The sequence below is a fragment of the Ambystoma mexicanum genome, chromosome 4q (genome assembly GCF_040938575.1).
Source record: "Ambystoma mexicanum isolate Mex_15411 chromosome 4q, UKY_AmexF1_1, whole genome shotgun sequence".
NCBI lineage: Eukaryota > Metazoa > Chordata > Amphibia > Caudata > Ambystomatidae > Ambystoma > Ambystoma mexicanum.
In genome coordinates, this window is record NC_090928.1 from 632,095,864 (window position 1) to 632,109,915 (window position 14,052).

A 14,052-nucleotide genomic window follows, 5' to 3' on the forward strand; every position below is an offset into this window, starting at 1 on the left:
TTGGAGGTTCCTTAAGAACCAATCACTTTCCTCACTAGTTGTTTGTAGTTTGCCACGTAGGATGACTTTAGTAATATGTAGGTTGACGTCACCCATAAAAATGTTTTGCTATAAAAGAATGTTTTTTTTAAGATGCATTGAGATGTCTGATGTCCGTTGTACTCCCTGTTTTCCATAATTGATATCAACAGTTATCCTATTGCCAACTACCCGAGTCGTTTCGATTATTGATGTTTGAGTAACTTCTGCATCCCCATCTATCTCAATGGTGTGGCTACCTCATCTTAAAGGGCTGGAGTCTCCCAGTTCAATTGTATTTCATCCACTGTAATGTGTTTGTTCTATTATTAAATACTCTGTCAGATGTGAGACACTGCAAATATTACACCTACATCCCTATCGAGTAACTGCACCTTACGTTGGTAACATGCTATATTTAAGATATTCTTCGTAGCCATAATCACAGCCACAATTTCTTGAGGACATATTACAGAGAACATACAACTAAAGACCTAGTCGAGTTTTATGGGATGCAGGACAACGGGTGTCAAGTCCTCTGATCTCATCCTTGGTGCCTATACATTTTTTATTCAATTATCTGTGCAGGTACCCGTCGATTTTAGTGATTTCCCAATTTTCAGAATGCCACAGTAAAACATTCTAAATCTCAATCATTACACCTGCTGATCTCTGTGCAGTATATGTGAAATGTCAACTGAAGCCCTCTAAAATGGCTCCTTCGCAGCAGAAGCGTTGAGATGCCCATTTCACCTTTCATTGGAATTTGATGGGTTGTATCAAGCGTTTATGGTAATTGTTTAAATTAAATGCCATTTGCCTCTAATTGAATTGTAGGGTTATTATTTTTGATGATTGTATTTTGCTTTGGATATGGACGTTTTCCTCTGGTTTTGAAATTATTTTTTTTTAAACCTGCTAAAATTCTGACAAAGGCAAATGAGGTTTGTTTGGGCATCATGACAGGGTAGTGCATAGGAATCTCCTACTGCCATGTTGAAGCAATCCACGAAGAGCCGTCTCAGCAGGTTCTTCTCAAAGCATTGTGCTGATGTGCTGCAGTTCTATGTAAGTGCTGCACTAGATGACCCAATTACCTTGGTTGCTCTGCCACGGCTTTCTCTTGACACTTTGTTAATTATATTGAATTCTTGTTTGAAATTTCAGGCGAAATGATGAGAAGAGCAATCCAAGCCTTTTGATCAGACGTTGCTTGGAGTGAAAGTGAAAACCACGCTAATGTTTTCTCCTGATCAAGAAAATCACCCTTCCAAAGCACCAGTGAAATATGGTGAACTCATTGTACTAGGGTAAGTTATCACTTTATATTGAATTCTCAATATAATGCTAGGTGAAGAAATAGTGTTGTAGCCATTGTCTTGAATGCAGCAGCCTCCATTCCCAAATCCATGGCACATCACCATATAGGCATAGGCCATAGCACTGGAAACTGTGCCAATCCAATATTCCTTAAACAAAATATGCCCGGCTGATACATTAATGGCCATTATTCCCTGTACCTCAGGGGGCAGAAAATTCAAGTTGCAAGCTACTGGCCAGCCATAAAGTCACTCGCCACCACAATTCTATACATGCACAAAGCACACAATTTCTGACTTGCCAAGAAAAACACATGACTAGCCTATAGTGGGTGCAAACATTGCGCCCTGCTATACCCAATTCCTATATTTAAAGTTTATGCTGAAGCCGAGACTCTGAGCTGGTCTGTATTTCTATGCAGTACGGGGCGGGGTGGTAGGTCATTTGCTGTGGTAAAGAGCCTCTGATCTTTTTCTGTCAGTTTGTGGGTGCCATGCGCACTTGTTGCGCACATTTTTCTCAGTAGCTTCCCTGAAAGCCAGATTATGCACAGCAGCCCTGATAAAGATTTGTTGTGCAGGACTATTCTGATCTCACCCTTGCTAGTCTTGCCTTCAGGCTCTGAACTCTCCATATGTTGTAAGAGCAGCAGGAGATCCCTTTTAAAAGAAGATCCAGTGCATGAGCATCACTTCATGTTAACAAATGTTGCCTTCTCCCAAAGAGGGAAGTGTGAGCAGGGTCCTAGCCTGTGTGTTTTAGTATGCATGTAAAGTGGATATGGGAGGGGCAAAAGACATTGCTCTTGCATAACCCAACTAGCCAAGTAGGTTGTGGGATGTAGTTTTCAACCTCTTGCAGACACAGCCGCCATGAGGATTTCCATGATCTTCACAAGTGGATTGCCACCATGACTGGCTTTATGACCAAAACAGACTGCTGGACAAGCAAAAAAGATCAGCTCTTTAGCCAAGTGCTTACTCGATCCAAACTGCAACGGCGGGCCCATATTTGACTTAACCTCCATCTTAATTGGTGTCTATTCTCCCTTGGATAATTTAAGGTACTGTGACTGCTTGTAATGGTGCTGGTTTAGTCTAGTCATTTTAAATGAAAGGAACCTGAAACGGAAGCACTTAAAATATCCTCTATCCCAGCTCCTTCAATTGAACTAAAAGCGCTTGAATTACTCAACCAATATCTTCTCCCTCAGGAGTGAGTGAACATTCCTAGAAGTAATGTTTTCAAGTTGCCCATCCTAAAGTCCTCCAGATCATGTAAAAGGTGTAGTCTGGGTGCTGGTACAGAACATCTGGAATTGGACACCATCTCGCATGACTGATGCTGTGCAATGGATTTTTTAGATTTTTATTGATTTAGCTGATTACTCAACTTTTCAATATTTATACAAAATTGACAATTTACAAAATTCGAAAATTTTAATGCAGAAATATAAAAATACAGAAATAAAAATGTGATTAAATTTCTTCTTCTCATACCAATACTACAACCTTACATGACATGATTGACAATTTCTGATTCATAATTCAAGAAAACGCCAGAGTCAGTGCCAGCAACAAACTAGACATATACATAATTATCTATGCAGAGATTATTCGTGGTGCAATGTGCACATATCTCATGGCCTTGGTTTCTCAAACTGCTCCTCTAGGTCAAGGGCATTAAGAAATCCGATCATGGCTATGTGGATACTCCTATTTCGTGTGCTTAGAATTGTAAACTATATATGTTCCGGTAGTATATTGGAAATTTCATGCATATGTTTGACAAAATTAGTATTTCTCAATTGACACAGTGCTGCACATTCGGTGACAAGATGTTTGTGTCTCTTTAACAGCTAACTTGTGACAGAATCTGCAATGATTATTGTCTTGGTTTATTTGTTTGTTGTGCTAAAATGTCTCGAGGCGGCCACAAATTCAAGCGTAGACGTAAGATTGCAGACCGTATTCTAGGATTTGCTGCTTTGCATAGCTATAACTCTATAACACCAAGCTTTTTATCATGAAAATGATTGGGATTAAAGTGTTTATGTAAGACAAAGTGCACGTGTATCAATCCAATCCTGCCTAAAGATTTTCATTTTGGTGTTGTCAGGGTTTCTGATTGTCCACAGTAATTTCCGCTCTGGCCATAATTAACATCACATATTTAGTCCATTCTTGTACAAATTGGTGTAAAGAGTTAAACATGTAGTTTGCTACTGTTGACAGCATGGTATTGGTTTGATTGTATACTAAACATTTGCGAAACAGTGCACACAATTGCCACTGATACTTTGCAGCTCATATCTTAACCAAGATCCTGGGGTACATTGGGGGACTCCCAGAATCTGACGCCAGTATCTAGCCTCTAGTTTTTCAAAGAACTGATTTTTGATGGAAATACTTTCTGGTGCCAAAAGTGAATGGCAAGTGTGATGGAGAATTTGCCAAATTTGTATAAGATAAGCTTGGTTTGTGATATGGCTGGGGTCACCTTATTAGCAACAAGTTTTTGAAGCCTGCTGGGGGGGTTTTGATATCAGGACGAGATTGTCCACATACCAGAGGGCTTGTACCGCCACATTATTCAATTTTGGAGAATCTGAAACAATTTCATTGCGGGCCATTTTTATATTGTGAATGTAAAAGTTAAATAAGGCTGAAGCAAGTATACAACCTTGCTTCAAGCCTGTTGCAGTTTTAATGGAAGCAGATAGAAGGCCCATAATTGACAATCTAATTCTCACTGATGTTGCACAGTGTAGATGATATCTGTTAGACACTCTGGACATTGTGCTTCTTTCAATTTATTGATTAATTTGACTCGAGACACTGAGTCAAACGCAGCCTGTAGGTCAATAAAGGCAAAGTATATGGTTGTTTTATTGGAATGGGCTTGTTTTTTTATTGCATTTGTGTTAAGATTTATTGCTGTCCCCATGCCAGCAACGAAACCTGTCTGATTTGGGTCTCGCGTGCTGATTCGGTCCAAAGATTAAAATCTCTCAGCACTAAGCGAGTGAAGAGTTTCCCTGGAGTATCGAGTTGGGCTATGGGGCGGTAGTTGGACGGCTCCCCTCAATCTCCTTTTTTAAAGATTGGCACGAGAAGCGATGTGCGCCAGGACATTGGTATAACTCGAGTCCGTAAGATGTGTTGAAAAATGTTGCAAAGTATGATGGTCCATTGTCCTGGATGTTCTTTCATCATGTGGGTTTTTTTTTTTTAAAAATCTATCTGGTCCCGCGGCTCGAGATGACGATTTGGTGATGAACTCTTCAATGATGTCTAGAGTGCATTCGATCTTCCATGGGGATGAAGATTGCATAATATATTGATAAACTTCAAATTGTCCATCTTGATATAAAGTTGTAAAGTGCTTTGTCCATTGGGCTTCAGTTACTCCATTTAACTGGGTATCAACTTGCTTTTGCCCTGTGGTTTTGTTTAATAATGACCATATTTGAGTTGTATTCTTACTGTTTATTAATGTCATGAAATTTTCACTGTCTTTTTGGAACATGAGGCTCTTATGCGCACGTACCCAGTTTTTGTACTTGCATTTAAGAGTGCTCCTGGCTTGTTGTCTTTCACTCGACGGCAGTTTGAAAATTGCTCTTAATGCTCGCCTGTAACTTGTCCTTTCTTGATGTAGTTGACTATCATAAGAATGCTTATGTTTTTGTTGGTGAAAAGCCTGTATGTGATGTACATTCTTGAACAACATCAGCACGTTTAAGTAGGAGTCATAAATTGGCTGAGACTCTTGGACTTTTAAACTCATTCAAGGCCTTTAATTTGTCTTGTGTCCATTTGAATCTTATTTTGGTGTTATTGATTATTTGATTAGGTGTCGTCCATTGTTGTTGCTGAGGTTGAATTTCATCTTCCCATGACCAAATCAGCAGCAAGATATTATGGTCGCTTGCTGATTGTTTCAAAATTTCAAATTTAGAAGCTTTCATAAATAATTTCTCGGTCAGGAATATATAATCAGTGGTGCTTGTGGAGGTACCTCTCTGCCATGTTGGATTAGACGGTATATCTCCTGGGAGAGCACCATTAGCCATGTGACGTTTCCAGTCTTTCATGAAATGTAGTCCTCTACGGGCATCTTCAGTGTTGCACCTGATGTTTGAGGTTATGTTGTTTAAGTTGAAATCCCCCACTATTATAGTAGCCATGATTTTGGGTGTTTTGGCTACTATCTCTAACAGAGTGGATACATCTCTATAGAAGATATTGTCAGTAATGGCAGCCGGATTTCTATACAGATTGATTAGAGCTATGTCCAAATTTCCTTTAGATATTTTTACCAGGTGCGTGAATTTATTTGGGGTTGCCCATTCTTGTAGGGTGAAGCATTTATTGGTTTTGACTGCTACTAGTAAGCCTGCCATTGGCCGACCCTTAGCTTTTCTACCAGCTATTCATTCAGCAAACAAGTGGTCATCCCATATTGGCTTGGTTAACATCCACGTTTTTTGTAAAGCCACAATTTCAAAGTTATTGAGACCATTATGGTCTGTTTTGTAGGTGGCTATGGCCTCGAGTTCCACGATGCGAGCGAGACATTGCACTTTGTTATCGGTAGTGGTTATGCTTTTGAAGGCATTTTGCAGAAAGCACATGGGCACACTGGTTGGATTTGTTGGATCCTAGGAGAATGGGCTTGTGTTGATAATTGGGCATGTGGTCCCTTAGTATTTCTTTCTGGATCTTGGGCAAGTAAGAAGCCCAACTCAAATAATGTCATTTTTGCTCTCCACAAGGTATTTAAAACTAGCCCAGATCTGATCCACAAACGCACAATCGATAGATTACTATCGCACAAGAACTCAACTTGGTCGATATCAGCTGAAGAGATGTCTTCCAACTCATGTAGTTCATTGAAGATGTTCAGAATACTAGCTCTACACAGATTGTACTTTTCGTACGGAGCGTTCTGACATTTCAATATCAATGTATGAAACTTCAGGAAATTATTTTTTTTGGAGTCCTTCGATTTTGTTCCATTATCTTCTAGGAACTGTTCTGCTCTAAGCGTAGAACCCGGTTTCTCCTGTGTTTCGTGATTATCAGGGGCAGAGAACATGATCGGATGACTCCTATGCGTTTCTGATGGACCAAAAGTATCTCCCGATGTTCCAGTGTTTCTGTCCATGCGAGTAGGTGTATCTGAAGCTGTCATTTTGGTGGAGTGGACTGTTTTACAGTTAAGTCGCTGCAGTAGGTATTCATCCACCGCCGCTTCGATTTGGTCGGTTCGTTCTTTGACATGTAGCTGCTCGATTACCTCTTTAGAAACTGGTGGTAAGGCAGGAGCGTTTGAACTTGTAGATTTTTTTTTTGTCTCGACTAGTCCACTTGTGGGTTAGGTCAGTCTTTGATTGAATTCTTGGCCATCTCCACTAATTCATTCAGTGGTGCATGAGCGAGCGGGTCAGCTGTTACTGAATGTTCTTGACTGTCCACATGCGTTGCCGTTTGCTCGGTTGGGATGATTACTTGGGGCGGTATTACAACAGCCGACATGTTGGATCTTGTCGGAAGGATGTTTGTTTGAGTTATCTGTGGAGGAATTGTGATTGGCACGGTCTGAGTTAGATCTACCATAGGAATCTGTGACTTCATTTTCGCTGTCTTTTTTGGCTTATTATTATTTTGGTACGGCTTTGAAAGCAGAAGTTTCGGGCGGTTGATGACGCGCGATCGCCTGCTAAAAACATCATAAGTCTTCACAGTGGAGGGGTGACAGAAGTTAGTTATAGGACGGTCCACACTGACCCACGATGAGTTCAGATCTTCGGGAACTACCCCTTCACATTCAACAGGCTGTATTTGTGTAAACCTTCGAACAGCTGTTGCTATTTCGGCAGCATTACGCCTCGTCTTTACTGGTATTTACTGCTTCATTGGACCTTTGCAAGACATTTTGAGTTTGATTCCATCCAGGTGGTAATTTTCTCAATTTGGATTGATTGTTGATATAGTTTAATTTCAAACATTTTATGCAGACTTTTAATCATTGAATTCACCCCAGTTAGGGCTGTCTGACATTGTTTTTGCCGATTTATCTACAGTTGTAGTACGCCGTTGTGGAATGGGTTGAATGTATGAAGCCGCAAGTGAAATGCTGGAGTCCATGGAGCGGGGAGCCCGATAATTCGGAGATATGGAGATTGATGATGAGTTTATATTTGTAATGCTGGCGTGTATTGAGATGTTTGAAAAGACTTCATCATTTTCAGTACTTTCTTCGATCTGGGCTAATTGTTCTTTTTGTTGGGGTATATGACAAGGTGATGTCGCTTTCTGTGTCTATGATCTGTTTTGCACCTTGTTCATTCCTGGTCTCTCTACCCACTTTGTCGACATTTTCCCCCTGTCGAGGTTGAATCATCGTCAGTTGTTCAACCTGTTTCGGAGGCTCACAAAAAGCATGTATGTCTTGGTTGGCCTGAGGCGTTCTAGGAACGGGTGTTAACTTTATCGATTTGCGAGTTGCTACCCACGTGATTTTTGTTGCTGATTTCCCTGACTTAGATGTAGGTGTTTTTGACGTGGGTGTTAACAGAAGTTCAGGCATATTTGATTTGAGGTGTAAGAACGCATAAGTAACAAACAAAGCTCCAACCTACACACGCTGGCCTCTAAGCCGCGTGGTTCAGAATTGATTGTGGTTATTTAACAACTATAGTGGGTTACCTAAAAAAAAAAATCCATCAATTAGGATTCGAATAATTATAACAAGGCCCACACAGTCAAGGAACCGGCGGGTATGAACAACAGTCAAAGAAGGGGCACCAAGACCACAGCTCCCCGGCTAAGCGGTACTTGAGGGTATTTGCTGTGGTGCGCGCGCGGTGTGTGCGGCTTCTCTTTTTTATAACACGCCTACAAGTAGGTGTGTCACAGAGCCTAAACAGAATAAAAGAAATGCAATTAAATACTGTATAGGGTGAAACAATAGTCCTTATGTTTCCTAGGAGTATTCACCTTCTGGTACTTGCAGTCCACAGCAAATATTGAAGTACAAGTCCAGGTTAAACGTAGAGCAGGAGAAAAAGAATCCTTTCGCTTCCAGTAGACGCCGAGAGTGAGCGGCCAAGCGGTACTTGAGGGTATTTGCTGCGGTGCGCTGTGCAATGGATAATTTCTGCTGCTGCCATTTCACCAAGAAAAATACTGGAGGTTCTCCGTTACAGTACGATTCAATTACTTCTCATTCAAAATTGTGCTTGGTTAATTTGGCTCACATACATACAGGCTGTCATTTGGGATGGGCATTCTGGGTGAAATGGGATTATTTGAGGCTTCTTTCCATAGTGTATTCTTTAAGACCAACAGTTTCTCATCCTTTGCATGGCTGCCAGCCCAATGCCCCTTCCTTTGGCTTGGCAACCTTGGTCATTAAGCAATTTTTTGCTGTTAGAAATTGAAGCAATCGTAATTGTTAATGTATAATTGTGTTGCAGCCTGACAAAACCTTGCTCTCTTGGGCAGTCTTGGGTCTGAATTCGCTTGGTACTTAAGAACCGTGACTTTGTTGGTGTTGTCAATCCATCCGGCTCCCTCCATCTGTAAGCATCAGTGGCTTCAGGTATTAAAGGTATCATGTACACTGGATGGGACCATGGACTTTTCTACTAATTAATCTGAACAATTTCTAGGCCACCAGTTAATATAATTTGCAACGTGTTTTTCACCCGAATGTCGCTTACATTGCAGTTGTTCATTTAGTCTCAAATTTAGTGACTTAAGCAGCATCTCACAGGGATCGTAGAAAAGGTTTACCAAATTTGAATGTTTGCAATGTCTTTTGCCTATCATGACATGACTTTGTGAAAAAGGAACTAATGAAAATGCTTCTGAAGAACTCCGATATGCAGGCCTCCATACCAGTGGATGCTGCCCTGCAACTCCACGGACTGTTGTCAAAGAAAGACCACCTGTTACTCCTCAAAGTGATAACCAGAATGTTTTCTCCTCCTTTCTCAGGAAAATGGGGTTTCTGGTATTTGTGCAGCATGATGTCTTTATAGGTTTTGGTTTTCTCTGATAGAGTCCTATGCCTTAAATAAGTTATGCCTTTTAGTTGCTCTCGGGGACCATAAACGAGCCATTGTAGAAAAAAGTAGCATTGAGTGTTGAATGTGTGCCTGCATTCTGACACTTTTTTGTGACATCAAATGGCATCTGCACCTTCCTCAGATTTCTGCCATCTCATTCAACAAACTAAATCCATAGAGTTGCAAAGTCGCTAAAGAAGGCTCATTCCAAGTTGACTTAAAACTAGACAAGGTTGTGTGCAAACAAATCTGTCATTTTTGATTCGTTGAAGGGATATTTCATTGCAAACCTCGAGTCCCACGGTGCTATCTTGAGCAGCTGTGGATTTGCAGCAAGACGAGTGCAACAATCTTCTTTTAGACATGAATCATCGGGATGCACATGGTTTCTTCCAAAAGCTTTTTAATGTATGCGGACAAATGGATTTGCAAGAAAAATGGCAATAAGTGGATACTGTCCATGGCAGGAGCTTCAGGACCTAGAGAGCAAAGCCTAAAATGTTACAGGCTTTTATGGCGACTCTGAAGAGGAGAAAATGTTCTCAGGAAAGAAGAGTGCCATATTGTGATTCCCACATTCAAGCCAGAGCCTGCAATGCCACTTTGCGTAAACCTGAGGATGGCTTTCATGGTGCTAATCATCCAATGAAGATCTCCTGAAAATTGGAACCTCACAAAACCCTGGTGAAAACGTGCGCCCCAGTGCCTTTGGCCTTATCGGAAATAGTTTGCCTCCAAATCAGCCCATACTTTTTCATGTTTGGTGAACATGCAAGAACGTTATCACACTATTAAACTGTTTTTATATTGTATGCACTTTCCGGTATTGTTATGGGTGGAACTGTATTCACCCGGGGCTGAGGCAAAGCCAGTGTGAAAGCTGCTGGCAGAAAGTATCTGCCACATTGTTAATCTTCCGTCACCCCAACGAGAGAAGTAAGGCATGGAAGAATAAACCCGATTTGTAGCTGCCCTGTAACCGCATGGCCGGTGTTTGGTGTGCGGTTTTGGCTTCTTTCAGTCTTTGTCCTTGATGCAGCACGACGTGCAACCGTTTTTTCCCCAACTGAAAACAAGGGGATGAATGGGTGAGGCCTGTCTGGCTTGCTGCTTGACCGCAGAGGTGTAATTTCCACAAAGGCTTCATTAAATGCGGCATTACGATAGAAACCAAGGCAGCATCTCTATACAGGTGGCTTGTTTCATAATTTTGTTTTGTGTAGATTGGACATAAGGCCCAAGTTAAACGTATAATAGTTGCTAGTAATTGAGATCCAAACCTTAAAAGAAAAACTGGACCAGAGGTACATTTATTTGGCCAGTTGAATCGAGATTTTAAAAGAATGTGGAAGCAGTGACTCGAAGAGTTGCTTCCATCCTACATGTTCTGCTATTGGCCATCAGGGGAATGGCTAACATAACTTGTAAAGAACAGTACTTGATCTACAGCATGTAGAAGCCGTTTGTGTCGCACCTTCATCTCATCTTGTGTAATTCTGATTTATACGTTGGGCTCCGTCTGCCTGGCCATTCACTTTTATGAAATCTACCTTTTTAGACCTTTATCCCCATAGACTTAACTGCTGTTACTACACATGTGCATGTCCTGGAAGGTGCATGTCATAGCAAAACAAGCTTGCCATTCAATAAGCTGTACCTTCTGATCCCAGCAAAGGAACCTTTTTATTGCCGCTCAGTAGATCCTTGTTTTGCTTTGATAGATTTTTACATGCATGAAATTGCAAGGTTATAGTGGGTCCCCCACACTCAACCATGCAAATCAACCTGTTCAGTTCCGTTTCTGGCTAAGCCTCTGGTCAGTCTTGCATGTTCTCTGGTACGCTACGCTTTCGCAAGTCTGGAAACCAATGCATGCACATTTGTTAATACACCCCAACATAAATCTCGCAGTGCTCAAGAGGTTGACGTATATTCCACCTTTGCTAGCTCCGAATGGCTTCTTTTTGTGCTCACTGACTTTTTTAGCTTGGAAAACTGCCTTTGAAGCAGGCTTCTCATCCATTTCTAGAATCCTCGGCACACTCCAATTAATAGTGTTGGAAAAGTGTCAAAATTGTGTATTGTCTTAAAACTGTCTCTGTGGGACAAATGCCCCAGTAAAGAACTGTCTCAAACATTCTCGTCTTACGTGGAGACGCAATAGAGTGTCTTCTGTGAAGCTACCCACCAATTCTATTTTGTTAGCTTAAAGTGTGCGCTGACGGTTAGTAGGTGTCCGTTTCCCGACTATGCAAAGATTCGGACGTATTTAAGAGAGCTACTATTGTGTGGTGGAAACTGGGTATTGGAGAAATTGTGAGGCTTTGCATGAAAGGCCTCTCTGGGGTTGCCCCAAAGGAGCAGACTGGGACCAGTAACTGAATAAGAAATTAGCTACTCAATTTGAAATAAATACTTCCAATTTAGTTGGCAATAGTCCTCAATTGCATGATGCAAAGCGGCATATCGTTGCTTTAAGGAGCAGAATGCTTTCTCGGCTCCTACGTCTGCAACTTTAACATTGCAACATAGCTTGGTTTAGTTGAAGCTGGACTTATTTCTCTTTTGGGGGGTCTACGGGTGAACCCCACACAGCGAGCTATTTAATACCTGATATTCCTTCTGATTGTAGTTGCATGCTGTAGATTAACATAACCAATACGTATTGAAACATAGTGATGATGTTTCCTGAGGCAGAGTTAATACTGAATGTGTACATATTTATACCGTAAGTATGTTAGAATTCTGTTTTAACTACCACAGGCTCTTCTGCAGGTACAATGGCTCTCTGCCAAACGGAGACCGAGGACGAAGAAAAAGCAGGTTTGCACTTTTGAAAAGGCTCAAAGCAAATGGGGTGAAGCCAAGCACTGTCCACATTGCCTGCACGCCTCAGGCAGCAAAGGTATGAGCTTCATTTTCTCCAGTTATAGTTTGTAATATGTGATAAAAACAAAAACTAGGGTGATTTCAGGTTCATGCTGGCAGAGCGGACCATTTGTGCTATTGAGTATGGGAGTCAGTGAAACTGCGATTGTTGCTTAATCTCTGTGCAAGTACTTTACTTTCTTTACAGCACTCTGTTACCTAACCTCTGTGTTAATCTTTCCTTGGTGTTTTTGTCGGCCTACCCCAAAGCTGTTGAACTCAAGGCAGCAGCGCATGTAGCTACATTATCAAAGCGCAGTGAAAGTTTTTTTGTTTCTTTGCTTTTATGCACGTGCCCATTCCAATGATTGTCTTTTTGTGCTTAAGGTGTAAATCTCAGTTCACAATAATACAATGCTGTGCCTCTCCAACGTGAGACCCACAAAATCATGTTTTACATGTTTGGTCCCACTAAGGGAAGAATTGCTCACAAAACGTCTGCCAACTGCTGCTGGGCACTTAATTGGGTCTTCCTAAAACCTCTTTTGCAAAGGACATTGCTTTAGGGTGTGTCAGGGCCCAGTTCTCTCGCATTGTATAGTGGAGGGGATGTTGTCAGTGATGAATACTGTTAACAATCCCCTCTGGCCTCCACCAGTTCCTGCTGCTTCCCAGTATTGAAGTGAGCTACAGAGCATGAGAACAAGTGTCTTTTCTTCTAACCAAAAAAAAAAACGTTTTTTTAAAAAAGAAAACAACAAAAAAGTAAGTGGGCGGATTGGTTGAAGTTGTTCCAATGTGCATTGGGTGAAAATTGCCCTCATTTTGACCAAGCTCTTAGCTACACACACACTCCTTTGTGACAAGTAAACAAGCTTTTGGCTATGGCTACATAGTTTTTTTCTGGGTGCACACTGCCTGATGGCCTGTATATGGAAAGCACATGCAATAGTTTCCCGTAACGAAGATCGGAATTGAGTGTTGAGAAAGCCATACACATTATAAATATGATCACAATTATTTGCTCTGCCATTGTTGAAAATCTACGTTTTTACCTGTTGGCACAACTGTGGAAAGGAATAGTATTGCATGTGATTGAGTTTCAATACTTGCGACATATACACTTATCAGTATGCAGGCTTCACAGCTCTATATTCGTACAGCCATATTTCTAGAATTCAGCAACAGACTGTACTTGTCCGAACCCCACGGCCTCTTTCTCTCCCATAGACAATGTTTTGCATGTTTGCCCCCTAACGGGTGTCCCCTGAAACGAATACTGGTTGGGAGTTAGAGGGTCCTCTCCAGACACACACGGCTCTCGTGTTTGTGGAGTGCTTCCAGAAATCTAATAAACAGAATATTTGTTTTTTCTAAAGAAAAGTAATGTACTGATTTTTTTTATGTCATTTTGCAGCGAGTATAGCCCTGGTTTAACTACGTTAACAAGTGGTACCTTATTGTGTGAAGCCGTTCTCTAGGCTCAATGAGATTTAATAGGATTTCCTTCTGAAATGTCATTGCGTAAGTTGGGGGCATGTTCACAGATATTGGAATTCGGCAACAACCAGTATCCCACCTGCTCAGATAGGTGAATACATTGTTTTATGCCTGGACTACTCATTTCAACATATGTTATGCATGCTCATTGCACATGTAATTTAAACTTCCTGAACACAATGTTTGCGCCAACACACTCCAATAATCTCTACACGGCAGGCTCTCAACAATACACTCTTCACTACACCAGAATAGGCATCCTCGGGTAT

General features: G+C 41.2%; 1 protein-coding gene across 4 annotated transcripts in view; it reads left to right on the forward strand.

Annotated features, from left to right (window-relative positions):
* The window catches only part of PELI1 (pellino E3 ubiquitin protein ligase 1), a 436,503-nt gene that overhangs the window by 295,086 nt on the left and 127,365 nt on the right, over nucleotides 1-14,052 (forward strand). For 2 of the 4 annotated variants that reach the window (XM_069608182.1, XM_069608183.1), the window contains exons 3-4: nucleotides 1,186-1,328; nucleotides 12,179-12,320. In XM_069608182.1, the coding sequence (XP_069464283.1) occupies nucleotides 1,258-1,328; nucleotides 12,179-12,320 (213 nt within the window). In that variant the 5' untranslated portion in view covers nucleotides 1,186-1,257. The remainder of the gene's footprint in view (nucleotides 1-1,185; nucleotides 1,329-12,178; nucleotides 12,321-14,052) is intronic. The other 2 variants (XM_069608184.1, XM_069608185.1) reach the window with 1 other exon arrangement.